The sequence below is a fragment of the Cynocephalus volans genome, chromosome 11 (assembly GCF_027409185.1).
Source record: "Cynocephalus volans isolate mCynVol1 chromosome 11, mCynVol1.pri, whole genome shotgun sequence".
Classification (NCBI taxonomy): Eukaryota; Metazoa; Chordata; class Mammalia; order Dermoptera; family Cynocephalidae; genus Cynocephalus; species Cynocephalus volans.
Window position 1 is genome coordinate 116209159 of NC_084470.1, and position 18789 is coordinate 116227947.

Genomic DNA, 18789 nt, shown 5'->3' on the forward strand with positions numbered 1-18789 from the left:
TCAATACAATGTAGATATCTTTCCATATTAATCCATTTCATTTTTTCACTGGTAGCATAAAATTCCATTATATGAGTTTCCATAATGTATTAATCCTCTATTAATAGACATTTGAATTACTGTATTTTCATTGCTATAAACATGTTACTGGGTGAGGGGATATTTTGAGTTATTAGAATTACTTTGTCTCCTGTCTGTGGTATTGGTTACAGCAAAATATATGCATGTATAAAAATCCTTAGAACTGTATACTAAAAAAAGAGAGAAAAAAGGAATTTTGCAGTATGTAAATTTAAAAAATAAAAACAAATTATTAAAAAAGTAAACACCATGTTGCCAGGTCAGAGTACATGCAGATTTTAACATATTCTAAGTTGCCTTCCAAAAAGGTTATACAATTTAATGTTCCAACCCAGAGTGTGAAGATGCTTATTTTCCCTCACCCTAGCCAGTCAGTGCTGAATATTGTTTTAAAATATTTGCTTAGTGTAATAGTTGTAAAATATTCTTTTAATTGGGTTTTTTATTATTACAGGGATTGAACCATCCTTTTATATATTCATTGGTAATTTTTATTTCCATGTACTACTATTTTTTAATTGTAACTGATTATACATATTTTGGGGGTTCAGCATTGACATATGTTGATCAAAACAATATTATTAGCATATATATTATTATAAATCGTACTTATTCTTTATGCCCCTTACCCAGTCTCTCCCCACCCGCCTCTTTTCTCCTTTCCTACCTCTGATAACCCTAGATTTCTTCTCTCCTTCTGAAAGAATAACAGTTACTGTTGATTTCTTACCTAGATGGTATGTCCAGTGCTGAGAGAGGTGTGTTCAGGTCCCCCACTATTATCGTAGAGTAGATGCTTCTTCTATCACTCTGGAATGGGCTTTGTGGAGAGAGACATCTTCTTGCGTCAATGCACTTGAGTGGCTGGTGGGCCATCGGCACAGTGGTTGTGGTGTCTAGCTGCTTTTGCAGCAGCTGTGGCTATTATGGTGGCTGTGGTCACGTGGAAGTGGTGTTTTTGGTGTGCTCCTTGCCTGGTTGCAGGAGGAGGGGTCGGTCCCTGACTCCATGCCTCAGGACCCCAGGTGGGCCCCATGGCAGCAGTGGTGTGCCTGGTTGCAGGAGGAGGGGTCAGACCCCGTCTCTGTCTGTTTTTACATTCTAAGATTTTGTTACAGAGCAGTAGGGTGGGAGGGGAGAGAGGAAGAGGGAAGGAAATAGGGTGGGAAAAGGAGGAAGGAGGGGAGACATATTTGAAGCCCGTGGCACCCCCCTCATTCCTGCAGGAGAGACCGGGGGGCTTCCAGTGGTGGCTTGGTCATTGCTGGGCTGAATGTAGATGTCAGGGGTGTGTGGCTGAAGCCCTTGGCCCCCCACTGCCCTGGCTTGGGAGCCCCGGGTGTTTCCCGCAGCAGTTTGGTGGTCATCACTGGGCTGGTTGCAGGTGTTGGGAGGGCATGGCCAAAGCCCTTCCCCCACCCACCCTGGCTCAGGGGCCTGAGGTGCTTCCTGTGGTGGCTCGGTGGTTGTCACTGGGCTGGTTGTGGGTGTCAGGGGGCATGGCTGAAGCCCCCAGCCCTCCCCGCTCCCTGGCTTGGGGGTCTAGGGGGCTTCTGGGTCCTTCTAGGTTTTATAGGTGTTCTTTGGTGAAGTGAGACCTTTACTAGTTAATATCAAACTTTTCTCTGGTCTGTGGGTATTTTGTTTTTTCTTTCAGTTCTGTGTTGGATTATTTGCTTTTTCCACCACTTAAACTCTGCACAGGAACTAATTTGTTGTCCTTTGCTTACTTCTAAAATGGGGGAACTTCCTGTGGGGACCAGCACTTGAGCCCTGTCATTGAGCTAAATTGCTGCTCTGCTGCTGATTCTCTGGAAAGGCTTTTTGTGCAGCTTAGGTTTTAATGGTTGACTTTGTAGGTACTTCCAGGTCTCATGAGATCTGGTACACGTGGGTTGTGTAGAAACTCTGGTCTGGACCTGAGTCTTTTCAGCAAACTGCTCCCCTGCAGTTCTGTATTCCTGACCAGTCTCCACTGAGTGGTCCTACGCTGAATGGAGGGCACATCAGCTGTCCATGCTGTGCCCCAGTGTTCCCTCGTGGATCCTTCTCCCCCACCACCTGCACTCCAAACACTTCCCATGAGATAGGTCATGCACCAGTCCCTTGGGATGACTCACTGGCCTCTGAGTGGCTTCTTTTTCAGTTGTTTGTGGCCTCTCGCTCCTATGTGGGTCTGTGAGAACCCTGTTAGTGGTCTTGCCAGCCTGGGGGCCACCAGGGCCCTCTTTTCCCCTGCCACCTCCAAGCAACTTCATACAAAGGCCACAGCTGCAGCTTTTGCTGGCTCCTGCTCTGTGCTCACCAGCTCCAGCCTTGAAGCAGCTGGAATTTGAAATGGTGGGAGCAGTCCTTTCTTTCTCTTGTCGTGGCTTCTCTTGCCTTCATACATGCTATAGGTCTCTCCACCTCTTCCCCTGAGTTCTAACGGCCCCAGCTTGGCTGTTGTTGCTTTTTAATAGTTGTAAATTAGTTGATTTGTGGGAGAGAGTGATGCTGGGGACCATCTATTCCAACACATCTTGACTGGAAGCTTCCATGTCCTACTTTTAATCCTTTTCCTACTATATTTTGCAAATACTTTTAGTCCATTTGGAGGCTTTCTGTCAACTTTGAATATGCTGTTTTTAATCTTTGCCTTAACAAACTAAAAAACAAACAAACAAAAACACACACCCACATATATATATATAGTAAAATCTGTTTCTTGATGTCATGCTAAGAAAAATCCTACCCCCTCAGATTGTAAAATATTCTCCAATATATATTCTAGTATATGTATTTTATTTTTCTAGCTATTTTCTTATTGTATATTCTAGTTATTTTATGGATTTGGTTTTTATCGCCACATCTTTATTATTTCCTAGAGCTGCTGTAACGCATTACCACAAACTTGGTGGCTTAATACAACAGACGTTTATTTTCTCACAGTTCTGGAAGCCAGAAGTCCAAAATCAAGGTGTCAGCAGACTCTAGGGGAGATATTTTGTTCTGTGCCTCTTCCGGCATCTGGTGGCTCCAGGTGTTCCTTTCCTTGTGACTTCATTACTCCAATCTAACATTGCCTTGTCCTCTCTGTCTCTCTGCTTATAAGGACACTTGTAATTAGATTTAGGACCTACCTGGATAATCCAAGATAATTTCATTTTGAGATCCTTAATTATATCTGTAAAGACTTATTTTAATAAGTCACATTCATAGGTTCTAGAGATTAGGATGTGGACATATCTTTTTGGGGGGCCACCATTCAGCCTACCATACTGTCTGAGATTGAAATTTGTATGTGATAAGGGTAAGGAGCTGTATTCATTTTCTATTACCACATAACAAATTAACAAAATTTAGTGGCTTAAAATAAGCGTTTATTATCTCAGTTTCTATGAATCAGGAATCTGGTCATGACTTAGGTGGATCCTTTGCTTCAGGATTTCTCACAAGGCTGCAATCGAGGTGTTGGCCAGAGCTTGAGTCTCACATAAAGGTTCAGATGAAGAAGGATCTCCTTCTAAGTTGGCAAAATTCCGTTCCTCAAGTGCTGATGAACTGAAATCCTCAATTCCTAGCTGGCTATTGGCTAGGGCCCAGCCTCAGTTCCTTGTCACAAGGGCCTCTCCAATATGGCAACTTGCTTCATCAAAGCTTGTGAGCCAAGATAGCAATGGAGAGCCTGCTGGTAAGATAGAAGTCACAATCTTTTATAACCTACTCATAGAAGTGAAATTCCGTCACTTTTGCCACAATCTGTTGGTTAGAAGCAAGTCACTAGGCCAGCCCACACTCAAGGAGATTACACAGGGTGTGAGTATGGAAGCAAGGATCATAGGAGATCGTCTTAGGAGTCTGCCTACCAAAGGAGCTACATTTTTCCTTTCTAGATGATGAGCTACTAGTTCCAGAACTGAAATGCCACCTTTCTCATATATTAAAACCCATTCATGCATGACTCTGTCTAGATACTCAATTTTATATATCTTTTCTGTCAGTTTCTGTGCTAATACCATCTTGTTTTAATTGCTAATTATCAGTATTGCAAGTTCTGTCCCATTAATCACCTCTCCCTCCAAAATACTTCTTGTCTATTTGCTTACATTTATGAATTTTAGGATAAATGTTTCTAGTTCCAAAAAATAACTCAATTGGTATTTGATTGAAATTATATTAAATTTATAAATTAAGTACAGGAGAAATATCTATACGTTACTGAACCATCTCATCTATTTATTTGTAGTCTTTCATGATCTTCAGTAAAGTTTATAGTTTTCTTCATATAAGTCTTAAACATTTCTTGCAGATTTTATTCCTTATGCGCATTATAGTTCTTGTTATGAAGCATCTTTTTTCGTATTTTCATCTAATTATTACTGATACTTAATGTTTTATACAGGTATTGATTTTGATATATTTATCTTTTATCTGGCCACATATTGAATTTTCCTACTCAGTCTAGTAATTTCAGTTACTTTAACTTTTAAGGGATATATAAATCTTATATACTTAGACAAATAAGTATAATTATGGAACATTATTCATCGTATTCTTTTTATCTTACTGACTGGCTCCAGAATAATGTTCTTTCCAATTTTAGTTTAAATGAGTGTTCCTCATTACTGGACCAGACCAATAAACTATAAAGTTAACCTAAAAGGCTCCCAAAGATCTATTTCCACAAAACCAACAGGCCTACATGGTTTTATAACCTGTTTCCAAGAAATATTATGCAAAATGACTGCTGATGGTTTTTGATAAATTTCTCTTAGTTCTAACTTACTAAATTTTATCAGAATATATAGTCAATCAAAAATATCCAATGACTATTCAATATCTTTTGAGATGATTATACAGGTTTCTTTTTCCTTTTTATCTAATGAATTGAACCATCCCAGTATTTCTGGGATAAGTAATAATTGGCCATGGTATTGTACTGTTAAGGTACTGTTGAATTCAGTTTAATACAAATTTTTGGAACTATATTCAATTAAATACATAGTCCCTTTGTATTTTGTTGTATTTTGGTTATCAAGATTGTGCTAGCCACGAAATAAATTGGGAAGCTTTCTGACATTTTTTGTGCTTATAATGGTTTCTCCCTAAAATAACCTCCTTCCCTATAGTAGTCCATTTTCTGTTGCTTATAACAGAATACCTGAAACTGAGTAATTTATAAAGAAATTTATTTCTTAAAGTTTTGGAGGCTAAGGAATCCAATATACAGGGGACGCATCTGGAGAGGGCCACCTTCTTGGTGGGAACTCTCTACAGGGTCCTGTAGCAATGTAGGTAATCACATTGTGAGAATGGCTAGAGGCCTTTAATGTGCTCACTTGCTTGCCTTATAAAGCCATGAGTGCCATTCCCGTGACAGCCCACTAAACCATTAGCCCCTTACTCCATGAAGGCATAGTTGTCACAATCCAATCACTTTCAACATTGCTGTAGTCTGATTTCCCACCCTTTTAGTACTATTACAATGGGGATCAGGCTTCAGTAAGTTTGGGGAGACATTCAATCCACAGCATTCTACCCCTGGACCTTGAAAACTCATACCCCTGGACCTTGAAAACTCATGTCCTTCTCACATACAGACACATTCATTTCATTCTCTTAGCCCCCCAGTCTTAACTAGTCCCAGCACCAACTCAAAAAGTCCAAAGTCTCATCTGTGAAATTAAAACAAGTTATCTACTTCCAAGATACAATTGGGAGGACGGGCATAAGACAAATTCTCATTCCAAAACGGAGAAATGAAAGGAAGGGGTAATAGTTCCTAAGCATGAAACCCAGCAGAGCAGGCAATAAATCTTAAAGCTGGAGAATAATCTTCACCCTTAACTCCATGTCTGGCCTCCTCTGCACACTGGTGTGGAGGTTGGGCCTCCAAGTCCTCAGGCAGTCCCGCTCCCACAGCGTTCCTGGACTCAGGCCACACTTCAGCTCTCCCAGGCTGGCATTGCCCACTGATTGCTCTGTAGTGCTGGGGTCTCGGTGGCCATCCTGCTCCCACAGCTTCATTTTCCAATAGGCTCTTTCTCATATCTATTTGAGACCTCTTCAGAATGGCCTTTATGCTCCCTCACCCCACCAAGTCATTATCATGTTTTCCTTTATTTTCTTAGGAGACTTAAGTAGTATATACTCTTAAAATTGTTTTATTTATATAGGGGACTTCAGAAAGTTCACGGAAAAATAGAATTAAAAGATATAATATGAATCTTTCCATGAACTTTTTAAAGTACCCTCACATATTTAAATTGATCACTTACAGTAGTCTCCCTCCATTAGAATGTTAGCTCCATGAAAATCAGAGACCTCATCTATATTGTTTATCAGTGTGCTCCTAGCATCTAGAACATAATAGGCACTCAGTAAATATTTGTTGAATTAATAAAAGTTTAAAACTGAGCAAAAAGTCTGGGTATACACTTAGGTATTAAATAATATTGATTTATGTCAGAATGAATATTGATAAAATCACAACTATTGAAAATATCCTGGGGTTAACTAGCTTCATTGTTCAATTCATGCTAAACTTTTTATTTTTTGCAGGTGATTAGAGGACTGCTGAAATTTTGGCCAAAAACATGTAGTCAGAAAGAGGTGGGTTTTGTTCACTAAAAGGAGTACATTTGGGCAGGCTGGTTAGTAGCTCAGTTGATTAGAGCATGGTGCTGATAAATGTAGTGCATTTTATTATAATTTCTCAACCCCAGAGTTATAAACCATGCCTCTTCAGACTGGTTGTATTGCTGCTGCTACAGAGTGGGAGATGTAAGGAGATTTGGTAGAATAGCTGTGCGTTATAGTAAATTTTATACCAGTCAGATCTTTTTTTTTTTTGCCTACTGTATAATTTTCAGATTAAACTTCTCATTTGTATGGTTTCTATATTAACATCATATAATTTGTCATATTATGCTTCTTATAAGAAAATTTTTTTAACCTAGGTGATGTTTTTAGGAGAAATTGAAGAAATCTTAGATGTCATTGAACCAACACAGTTCAAAAAAATTGAAGAGCCACTTTTTAAGCAGATATCCAAATGTGTTTCCAGTTCTCATTTCCAGGTATGATGTTTTCAATGAAGCTGTTCATATTTTATACTATTATTACTTTTCTCTTGGTTTTGACATTTCTAAATGTCTTTTTAGGTTGCAGAAAGAGCATTGTACTTCTGGAATAATGAATATATCCTTAGCTTGATTGAGGAGAATATTGATAAAATTCTGCCAATTATGTTTGCCAGTTTGTACAAAATTTCCAAAGAACACTGGAATCCGTAAGTATCTTTGATGTTAGTCATATTTTTTCTTGTGTTTTTCTTTTAACCTTTTTGTCATTTGATTTTCTAACTCATACATGAAACCTATACAGATTTGGAACTTATTTTAGGGTTAACATGACATAGTTTTATTCTGTTCTGTATTTTATATACATATAGCTTCATAAAGTTGTAAATGTATGTGTCTGTATGTCCTTTAAATATACGGTCTTAATTTCAATTTTAAATTGTAAATTTCCCTAAAGGTAGGACTATCTGATCTAATATTCTGCACCATTGTGTGGAGAGACCAACTGAACATCTGCAGAGAATGCAGACTACTGTATTAACGCAGAGTTGGGTTGATCTGCTCCTGGTATATAGTCAGTCTCACTTCTGCAGATAGCACTGTCCCTGGGAAAAACTGAAGTGCTAAGGTCATAGTGATATTCAGAATGCATATATTCTAACTTATGTAACATCCTTATCCAGCCTTTTGCTTTTATTCTTACAACTTATGGTAAACCAGACATTTTTAGCTAGAGTTTAATTTAAGCATGATAAAATAGGGAGGATATAAGTTTTGGAGTCAGACCGTCTCTACCATCACTGACTGTGTGACCTTGGGCAAATTACAAACCTCTTGAACCTCAGTTTTATCGTCTCTAAAATGGATTAAATGAATCTGCCAACATTTACCTCGTTTTACAAATAATAGTATTACATTTCCTATGTGTTAGCAGCATCAGTAACCTAGTACTGGCTCATTTTCATTTCAGGACCATTGTGGCATTGGTATACAATGTACTGAAAACCCTAATGGAAATGAATGGCAAGCTTTTTGATGACCTTACTAGCTCATACAAAGCTGAAAGACAGAGGTATTTGATATTTTAAATTACAACATTATTTATACATTTTTGGTTAGTTAAAGTGATTTAGTTCAGTAAGGTATCTTCTCTAAGTTAAAATTATCTAAGAAGTTAATTTTATTACATTAAGCATTACAATTTTAAAGTCTCTAAACACTTAATCATTTCCAGATAAACTAGCCCCAATATTTTTATACAATTTGTTAAGCAGAAAAAGCAGTGACATTTGTTATTTAAGGTTGTTATATAATTTACTTCCCCTAATGGGTAGATTATGATTTTAATGTGGATCATAAATCCTCTGTTTATTCTGTTTAGCCTTAGATTTCATCAGTCTGGAAGCATTTGCATTGTGAAATATAATTTATGCTGAACTTTAAATACCAATTTGAACAATTTGATTTCTTCTTATACTTATGAAAATCATTTTTGTCCACATGGGCTTCCATAGTGAGCTTTAGTCTTCAACTGTTCCTTACATAGTAGTTTGATAGTTTGTACATTGTGAATTGTCAGAAGGTGGTATTATCAGCACAGTTCTGCTTTGGGAAGAGGGCACTCACATGATGATATGCTTAAGGCTCAGGGTACTATTCATATGTTGTTCCCTGCAATAATGTATCTTTTAGAAAATAAATGATAGCACATATCAGCCTTTAGGAACATGGTTTAGTGATTACCTTTTTGAGAACTTCATAAATTACTGTATAAAAATCTTTTAAAAATCAATTCCTTCTCATATACTTATTTCATACTTAAGAAGATGGGTAGTAACCACTGTACCTGAGCCCATCCATCATTTGAAGATAATAGCTGCCATTTACTTTTTTTTTCCACCCCCTGCGGCTGTTTGGTGCGGAGATCTGAACCAAAGTATATTGCCCATTATCTTTAGAAAAGCTAATCTATTTTCTTTGACTACATGTTCCTAGTCATGGTTTTCTTGTGTCAAGCAGAAAAAGGACAGCCCTTCTTCAGGGGCATCGCAGCCCATCAATAACTAACTCTGTACATTATTTCTTTTAAATAGCAGCATTCAGGCAAGAGGAGAAATTAGGTACATGATCTGAGCCCCAGGAAGCAATAAGAAGGAAGATGACTAGGATCCTATGAAACTTATGTTTGAAAAATGCATTTCATGTGACTAAGAAAAATCATTATTTCTTACTATCTGCATAAATCAGCAAATCCTTTAAAAGGATTTGTCCTTTAAAATTATATATAACCACAGAAACGCAGGCCAACATTTTATTATATTCATATAGCTTTTCAGAATAGTTTGGTCCAAGTCATATAGAAATGTTTTCCTTAGAATCAAAATTATTTGAAACAACATATAAAATATTATTTTTGTTTGAGAGAGATTATTCAAACTTTAAAGTTTTCATTGACATGTAAGAGAGGAGATGGCTACAAACTGGTTAGTGGCTAGAGATGTGGTACAAAAGGAATTGGCTTCTTCGTGAGGTGGTGAAGGGAAGGGCTGCAGAGTGACCTAGTGGCCAGCCCCTCCAGTCTTTCTGTCTAGAACACATGACTACTGCAAGAAGTTTACTTGAGAAAATTAGTGTAAAGGTACTCTGTCAACTACAAAGCAGTGTTGCTGTGGTGGTGGTAATATGTAGGGGAAGGAAAGCAAGTAGAAACCTGCAGTTGGTACAGAAGATATTCAGACTTAGTTACATTCAGGAGAGTGACAAGGAGAAACTGGGGGCTCCGAGTAATTAGACTGCAATGCTTAGCAGAGGAATTTCAGTGAAATATGAGTGAACAGTATGTTCTCCCGTGCACTGCCAAACAGCACCTTTCTTCACGTTCTGAAATCAAAATTTCTGATAAAATTTTTTGATTTCTCTACAGAGAGAAAAAGAAGGAATTGGAACGTGAAGAATTATGGAAAAAACTAGAGGAGCTAAAGCTAAAGAAAGCTCTAGAAAAACAGAACAGTGCTTACAACATGCACAGTATTCTCAGCAATACAAGTGCCGAATAAAAAAAAGCCTACCGCCTTTGCTGGATAGGCAGTTTTGTACACTTTTTGAAATATGTAAAAATTGCAAAACAAACCTCATCAGTATAATTAAAAGGCCAATTTTTTTCCTGGCAACTGTAAATGAAAAAATATATGGACTAAACATAGCCCTGTGCTATATCATGGCCACAGTATATTATAACCTTTGTCTAATCATTGATTTATTGTGTCACTTCTGAAGTTTCACAGAAATGAATGAATTTTATCGTCTATGAGTGAGATAATTATGGGAGTGGTAAGAATTATGACTTGAACTCTTTTTTGATTGTGTTGCACATAGACATAGTCCGCTCTGTATATTTTTCCCTTTTATAATGTGCTTTTCACATTGCTGCAGACCTTAGTTACATCATAGGAAAAAGAATACTTCCTAAAACAAAACTAAGGTATCCCTATTCTTTTCTGTCTCTCCCAGAAATATGATGGGAATTATGTATCCGAAGCCCTCCCTCAATAAAGATATTACTTTACTTTGGAATTTGAGTAAAACCTTAAGTCTCCAGGCTTTTTAAAGCACAAAATATAAATAAAAGCTGGGAAAGTAAACCAAAATTCTTCATATTGTTCCTCATGAATATCCCCTTTCATCTGCAGCTCCCCAGAGTGATGAACACAGATTGATAGAGGCAGCTCAGGTGAACACCTTGCTCGCCTCTCAATTCATTCCTCCTCCTCTTGAAGGCTGAAAGCAGGGCCTTTCCAGTCCTCACAACCTGCCATTCCCCGAGTCCCTCCTGACCCAGGGATGAAGCTTTGAGTACCACAGTGTGGTGATGCAGAGCGCTAGTTGTCACTGCCTGGCTTTATTTAAAGAAATGCTCCTCTGTAGAGTTCTGGAAAAGTTGACTATATGGAGGTCCTATATGTTTTTACTTGGTCAAGTATTCCTCACATCTTTTGTTACCAGAGTACCATTCCAATCTCTTAACTTGCAGTTGTGTGGGAAACTGTTTTGTAATGATAGATCTTCACTGGGGATTGAGCAGCATTTAATAAAGTCTATGTTTGTATTTTGCCTTATGTCCTCTTTGTAGTTTTTTTTTTTAGTTCTTAAGCTTAAGGCATCCGGGAAAAGCCTGCCTCTCCGACCCCCTTTATATACACACACAATACATATGAATATTTATACATGTTTTAAAGACAAAATGTGGGATGTATTCTTAAAAATATGAAGATTATATACCAGGATTGGGTGTTCCAGCTATTTACCAAAGTATCTATTTTACAGAATATTTGCATAAAATTTTAAGTTCTAGGCCATCCTTCCATCGTGTCCCTGTATGTTCGGAGGATAGGTTTAACTCACTTTACAGCTAGTTTTAATTAAAATAGACCGAGAAAGATAAATCTCATAATCTATAATAAATAATAGCACTTTTTGTGAAAGGCAGAGAGATTGTGGCAGAGTTAGAAGTCAGACATCACAAAGTGTTTTTACCTATTGGTACTTACTTCCACTTTAACAGTTAAGAACTCTTGCACAGGTTCTGCACATTACTCCCAGGTCATCACAAAAGCAATGCCTTTCGCGTTCTGTGGCCCCAGAAGAAACCCTTCCTTTTGGTACAACGGCTCATATTTTACAACATTCTCAAGTAGCAGGTATCGCAGAGCCACCTTGTCAGCTAGATTCTCTACACTAACGCAAGGCCAGCCAGTATTACTAACAGCTGGGGATAGCACAGTTAAAAGGACGATCCTATAACAAAACAACATGAGAAGGCAAGCCCCTGCCTTTCCAAAAAGTGAAGGTTAGGTCTAAATGTCTATTTTGTGGAAGGCTTAGATATACATTTCTTCTACTGAAAAACAGCCAGAGAGGATTTTGACAGAATTGCAGCTAATAGTTAGGTTTTTTTTCTTCAAATAGATAAAAATGTTCACTTCCTAATAAGCTACTTACTCTAAAGCACATTTAATAGGTGTCTCAACTTCTCATAATACAGGAAATATACTTTCAGTTATATTCATTGAAGCAAATTTTCTTAGACATGTAAATCACATTAAAGTGATGTTGTCCTCTTGAGAGTTGCGTGAAAAACAACACACGTTTTTCAATACTGGTAATGTAAGCTTTTATGTCTGGTTTTTAATTTGCCCTAGATTAAAATTTGAATTCCCATGCGTCTGTGGAGCAGAAAAGTAGCAGGGAATATGTTACACAAGTTCACTTCTAATAATTCAACGAAAAAAGCTTCTTGCTGAATTAGACACAAGACAAATGCCCTACTCATACATGTGAGTTGGTCTCTTTGGATTATCTAAAGCCAGACTACAAAATTCAAGAATTGCTCAAGTCACCTTTGTATGCTACAGGCATGTAAAACAATTTAAAACTCTTGAAACAAATTTTATAACCTTAAATCCATAAATGTGAAAAATACCAAGATGGTTTATTACAGTACTCATCTCTGTTAAAGGCTAGGCTGAAAGCTTTGAGGGTCGTTCTGAGTGCCCCTTTCTCAGACGGGTGGTTTTGTAGGACACAGTGAAGAGTTAACACAGCTTATACATGGGCCGTGAAATGTCACTCTTCCTGGCCACACGCCATCAATTGCCATGCCCAACGACCTTTCCCTGGAAATAACTGACGTACCTCGGGAGTTGGATCCATCCATCTTGGGAGTCCAGACTCAGGTTACCTTTTGTTTTTGGATGTCACAGAATGAGAGAGTATCAGTGCCAGTTGATTTAGCAGATATTCATACTGGCACACTCATTCCTTTTGTATTAATCTTTTATTTACCTGTTAATGAAATCAAAATACACTGAGGAGGCACCTGCTATATACATCTGTCCTAATCCTTTTGAGTGTTAATCACTCTAAATTCATACCTGCATCAACAAATATTCTAGCCAGACAAGGAAGTGACAAGTCAGTCCATAAGAAATAATTAATAGTTTCTATTAGTTTTAAAGTCTCATTTAACAAATGAGAGTTTATCAGAGGCTGGACAACATAGATGGCAGATGACGCCAAAGTCAAAAGGGGTTTTGCCTTTCCTTGTGTACAGTGCAGAGAGGTTCCTTAGCATGACCTGTACGTCTTGATATGATTTTTGGAAAAAGAAAATCACTCTTTTACTTTAAAAATCTAAGGGAAAAACCTAAGGTAAAAAGTAGAGCCATAATTATCCTTTTAGAGCTTAACTATACAATGAACCAAACAAAGGCATCTTCCACAAACCCTATTCATAAGTCATTGAACAGCTCTTTAAAATGTTCATTAATAATTTAAATAAATAACTTTTCGGTTATCCGTTGGATCTTTTCCATTAGGTTCTAAACAGCGTCTTTTTAGGCCAAGTTAAAAGTTCCAGTTTGACAGGCTGTTCTCCCAGCAAGGCCCTTCTCTTCAAGTGACTACAGGATTGCTGCTTAGCTCGGTTTATCAAAGTGGAAGTGATGAGAACTTCCATTAACGCGGGCAGTTGTATGAACAATGCAAGGCGACTTTAGCTTATGTGGTTCGTTGCCTGGCCTCTTCTTTTAAGGTATCTCTTCCTAATTTTAATCATCCATTTCACACTCAGTTTGGCAAACTCTGCTGCTTTAAATAATGCCAAGAAGGCCCCACAGAGGAGAGCGATTGTGTTCCAAGGATTGGCAGTGATTATCTATGAAAAAACAAACACGGGATTATTGGTTTGCCTCAATCTTGATTCTTAAGTCATACTAGTGTTATTGTCAAAAGCCCCTCCCAAATTATGGGGGATACAAGAGAAACACCTGGGCTCTGAAATTGTCATAACTCCATACTTCAGAGTCTGCCCTTAATGTCCATAGCTCAATATGAGGAGAAAAATACTAAACCCTCCGCATAATAAAGAAATTCTGGAAGAAAAAAAAAATTTTTTTCAAGAAAGCTCTGCACAAATAAAATATTCATTATTAAACTTTAATTTTGTGGCCTAATCCAACAGTAAGTGACAAATTTCCCTAAAGCTATACCTGATCTGGAAGGTCAGTTTCCCTTATTTTCTTCCCATCTCAGTTACTCGTTTCAAACTTTTCCTTCTCTCTAGTGCAGCGACTGCCTTTCCTCCCAAACTCACCTCACACCCTTTCCTACCTGCAGTTCAGCTCCTCTTACTTCCCCTGCCTACGATGCTTTCCTCCTAGCCAGATTTACTAATCCTTCAAAGTCTCAAAGCTTTCTCTGACCACTAAGCCAAAACCCTCTCTGGATTTCAGCACCCCTATTTATCCTACAAACTCCTTTGACAGTTAATTATTGTCTGGAATTAGTAATTTAAAGCAACAGATAGCTCCCCACTAAATTGTACACTCTTTAAGGCAAAGGACTTATCTTGGATTTCTGAATTCCCCAGCGTAGTGAAAATAAAACACTTTTAAGCCCAGTTTAGACAATATGAGCCTCAGTGTTCATATAAAAAATGGTTATGCCACCGTTTACGACTGTTGTGAAGCTGAGTGACCACGCAAGTAAAGCTTGACTTGAGCACGGGGCTCTACTTGGCCCATAATAGGTACTTCATACTGAACATAATAGGTTAAAAAACGTAGAGCATGTTTTACATGTACAGCTGAAAGCTGTTCTTCCACCCAGTCTTCATTCTAAGCCTCCGCACACACCTCTTCACACAAAGCCTTGCCAATCCATAATTAACAGCGGTGGTGGGTGATAACAGAGCACATCTGTATCACAGAATCCCTACCTGGGTTGGAAGTTTGTGTGTTTGAGTCAGCTATGAAATACCTTCCCTAAGCCATGACCAAGTCAGGACATTTTGTGATGATCTGAATGCCAGTCAATATTAGATTTGATACTAGTTCTGGTGGATGGTCTGTCATGAATGTTCTTTTAGCAAAGATGTCCAACTATTCCTCCCCTTTCAAGACTGTGAGTCTAAGAATTTGGCATTTATTGATGCTTTGTTAATTATTTATTTGTACCTTTCTGCTCTAACTTACCCCAAATAGTAAGTACTTATCCTACAGAGAACCATTAAAAAAGAATGACTTCCAGTAGCAATAATCCATAGTAACTGAATGCTTTCTACTCAATTTATTCAGCGTTACTACCAAGCCGCTACTCTGTGCTAAGCACTCAGCTTGATACCAGATGATGGTAGTGAACAAGATGACAAAGTCCCCACCTTCAGAGGAACAAAAGCTTAGTGATGAAGACTAAACACAAATTATATATAACATCAGTGTCATAAATGTGCACTGCAAACTGACTTGCACCAGGGAGGAAGATGAGGACAGCAAGGATGGGCCATGGTGCTGCAGGGCAAGGAGTTTGTGCTCATGATCTTAATAATACTCACATCTTGGACTTTCTGGATGAAAGGATCTTTCCATTCAAATACCACAAAAAACAACTGAGCACTTTTTTCTGCGGCTGGTCTCTGGTCAATGTAGTTAACCACACTTGTCTAGGCATGGAAGAGAGAAATAGTGTTACCACATCTGTGCACCCCTCCCTTGTCTGGGTCCCGGGAAAGAGTGAGCAGGCAGGGAATCTGAGACTCGGGCTCTCTGCACACCATCTTTTGGAAAGAGCAAGGGAAAAATCTCATAAACACAAAATCCTGAAACTGGTACCAGAGCCAAGGCTTTCCCTTGGTTTCCATAGTTCTTTGGGAAAATGGACAGGGTCTGTGATGTGTAATAGGTATTTTGGATTGTCACCAAAATCTGTCATTTTCTGTCAAAATATGTCAATCTGTCATTAGGCATCTGTACTCACAAACCATACTCAAACTACCATGTAAGATTTATAATCAAAAGCAATAAAAATCCCAAATTTCAAAATACTTGATCTTATGAGCTGTATTCAGCGGTACAAAGTACAGCCTCACAGATCCACACAGCTGAGCACTCCCCATAAATGGTTAGTAGGCCTGCCTGGGAAGACCTGGTGATTGATTACTGAGGCTGCGTGGTGTAATGGAGAAAACGGTTCCAGAGGCAGATGCCCTGCTCCAGCCTCAGCCCTGCACCCGAGAAACTGAACAGATGCCTGCCTTGCTGCGGCATGGTGAGGATCAAGTGAAACAATCTAAGAGCATTTTAAACTCTAAAACACAATGTTGTTTAAAAGAGCTCCTGACCGCACCAAAAGACTTCCAATTTAGGCAATAATAAAGGGCATTAAAAATTTCTCAAATTTATAGGTTTGCTAGGATTTTTGCCCCTTTAGTTTCAGATCACAGTTGGAGCTACCAGGAAAGCCAGGGTAGATGGGGTTGCTCCTAATTGAGAGGTGAATGACCACACTTAGTCTCCTTTCTCAGAGCTGTTGTGAGGCCAGGTGAAAAAGGACTTGGAGTTCTTAGAGAAAAGTATGGATTAAAAATCCAGGAGATGATGGCTATCTTACGAAATAGGAATATCTTAAGGATCTGTTACAAAGGGGGTTGTTATCTCCTAAGGTAGGAAAAATAGCCCGTCCCCTTGAAGAAACCTTTGAGCCTCTCCCAAAAGTATCCAACCTGGAATAGTCCTAGGAGCGAGGCTCATGGAGAGGCAGTTTCAAGACAGTCCCCAACTGGACTAATGCATGCCTTCTGGCCAATGACAGCCCAGGTGACTGGAGTGGGTTCTTCCACTCCAACCCAGACCTTTCCTAATGCTGACCGTCAGCATCCAGCCCAAATGGAACACTTCCAAGGAGGAAGAGAAGGTGAGAGGACAGATCTGTCTCCTCTTGCTTCCTCGGCAGCACCTGCCACCCGCACACAGGACAGCCTGGCTCTCGATATGGATGCAAGAGAAGGGCAGGGAGCCACTGCCAGGGTGGAAGCCCCAGAAGCAGGGATGGGCCTTGCTTTTGCTGCTGACTGACCCACAGCCCTGCTGAGGCGGCCAAAATCTCCCATCTCCAACCCCACCGCCATGCCTTTTCCCAAGGTCCTCTCCAGCTCCCATGGGGACATAGCAAGCAACCCTGAGCATATCTCCTGGCCTCTAGGCCGGAGGGCTGAAAGCTTTTTGATCACAGTTCCCATTAATAAAAAATTTTTTAGCGTGCACCCAATATACTTACAACTTTATAAGTGATATAACATGCACTAATATTGTTCTGTTATATACATTTTAAAACATTCAAAAACAGAAATGTTAAAAGGATGAGAAAAAAAATACAGGAAGACAACTACTCTTTTCTTCCTACACCCCCAGCTTGAGAGACCACTGAGTCTAGTGTCCCTTCCCCGCAAGTAGCCAGTGCACTGTGCTGCTACCTGCCTCTCAGAGTACTGCCAGGGACAGGGTGTCAGACGCAGCCAGGCGAGCTCCCGCCCCTCAGCCCCACGCGTGTGTTCTGTGGGGACTGCACACCCACCACATGCACAAGAGCATGCACACTCCCTGGCAGGACACATGAAGCCTTCAGCTGGGGTCCCTTCTCACCCTAAGGCCCTGCTCAAAGGACCCCCTTCTCTGCGAAGCTTCCCTCACCCCAGACTCAAGTACGGAAAAATCGCCAGCAATAAGGAGCAAACCCACAGCCACCTACCTCCTGCCGGAACTCCACTGCTTCCCGCCCATCCTCCTCCTTGGTCTTCACCAGTGACATCTTGACCCAGGTGCGGAAGCCCCCAGAGAACTTCCAGCTGGAGTAGGCACTCTCACAGGCCTGCATGAAGCCTACTCTGTCTGGGCTTGAAAGACAGAGAGAAGAAAGGTCCAAGTTATTCCAGGCCTGGCAAGAGGATTCAGACACGGCCAGACCCAAACTCCAGCCCCCACTTCAAGCTGGTTTCTTTGCTGGCACAACCATGATGCTGCCCTCTCGGCTTCCTCTCCACATTCTGGCTGCCTCAGCAGGGCTTTAATCAGTCACCAGCAAAAGCAAGGCCCATACTTGCTTCCTCTCCATTTGGTTTCCAAATGGAGGGGGAGTTGCCACCAGCCTCAAGGCAGGGCATGATCCCTGAAGCTCCCAATGGGAGATCTCCTCCCTTCCACCTCGTCAGTCCTACCACCTGCTCCCAAAGCAATGGGCCCTCACTCCTTAGAGAACTCTGGATTCGAGCAGAGCCTGAGGTGACCCTCCCTGGCCTGTCGGCTCCCCCAGAAGGCCCAAAGAAGGAGGTTCCTGGGGGAGCTCTCAGCCAGCAGAGACACCCACAATGTCTGCCCCAGGATGATGCAGAGCAACAAAATCAAAGCATACGTTAGCAAGCAGAACCTGCAGCGCAGAAATGAGGGTACTCATGCAAGAGGCACAGTGTAGGGGTGGAGGAAGGCACGATGGGCAAGCTTTGAGCAGAGAAAGGAGAGGAAATGGGGGGGGGGGGGCAGAGAGGGCAGAAGACACTAATCAGAGGCTCCCAGCTCCAGAGCAAGAAGGATGGAGCAGTGGCGGCAAGGAATGGTGGAGGCAGCTCGCTTCCTGTTACGTTAGGGAGCAGCCTCCCAGCTACTGGGGCTGCCTCCCTACTTCCTTCCAATGGAGCGCCTGGGGATCAGCAGGACCTGGCAGAGACTGAGTCACCTCAGCTCAAGCACATGCGGAAAATGCTCCTGCCCTTAACAAGCACCTGCCCCAGAGCTGGGACCATGGTGTGATGTCTCCA

At 40.2% G+C, this 18789-nt stretch overlaps 2 protein-coding genes across 6 annotated transcripts in view; one reads left to right on the forward strand and one right to left on the reverse strand.

The window, feature by feature from the left end:
• The window catches only part of PPP2R5A (protein phosphatase 2 regulatory subunit B'alpha), a 68869-nt gene extending 57609 nt beyond the window's left edge, over positions 1–11260 (forward strand). Inside the window, exons 9-13 of one of the 2 annotated variants that reach the window (XM_063113701.1) lie at positions 6625–6675; positions 7023–7142; positions 7227–7354; positions 8116–8217; positions 10069–11260. In XM_063113701.1, coding sequence (XP_062969771.1) covers positions 6625–6675; positions 7023–7142; positions 7227–7354; positions 8116–8217; positions 10069–10201 — 534 coding nt within the window. In that variant the 3' untranslated portion in view covers positions 10202–11260. The remainder of the gene's footprint in view (positions 1–6624; positions 6676–7022; positions 7143–7226; positions 7355–8115; positions 8218–10068) is intronic. The other variant, XM_063113702.1, reaches the window with a different exon arrangement.
• A 1392-nt stretch (positions 11261–12652) lies between these two features.
• The window catches only part of PACC1 (proton activated chloride channel 1), a 33290-nt gene continuing 27153 nt past the window's right edge, over positions 12653–18789 (reverse strand). For all 4 annotated transcript variants that reach the window (XM_063114213.1, XM_063114216.1, XM_063114217.1 and 1 more), the window contains 3 exons: positions 17727–17871; positions 15535–15642; positions 12653–13857 (listed from right to left, as the gene is read on the reverse strand). In XM_063114213.1, coding sequence (XP_062970283.1) covers positions 13696–13857; positions 15535–15642; positions 17727–17871 — 415 coding nt within the window. In that variant the 3' untranslated portion in view covers positions 12653–13695. The remainder of the gene's footprint in view (positions 13858–15534; positions 15643–17726; positions 17872–18789) is intronic.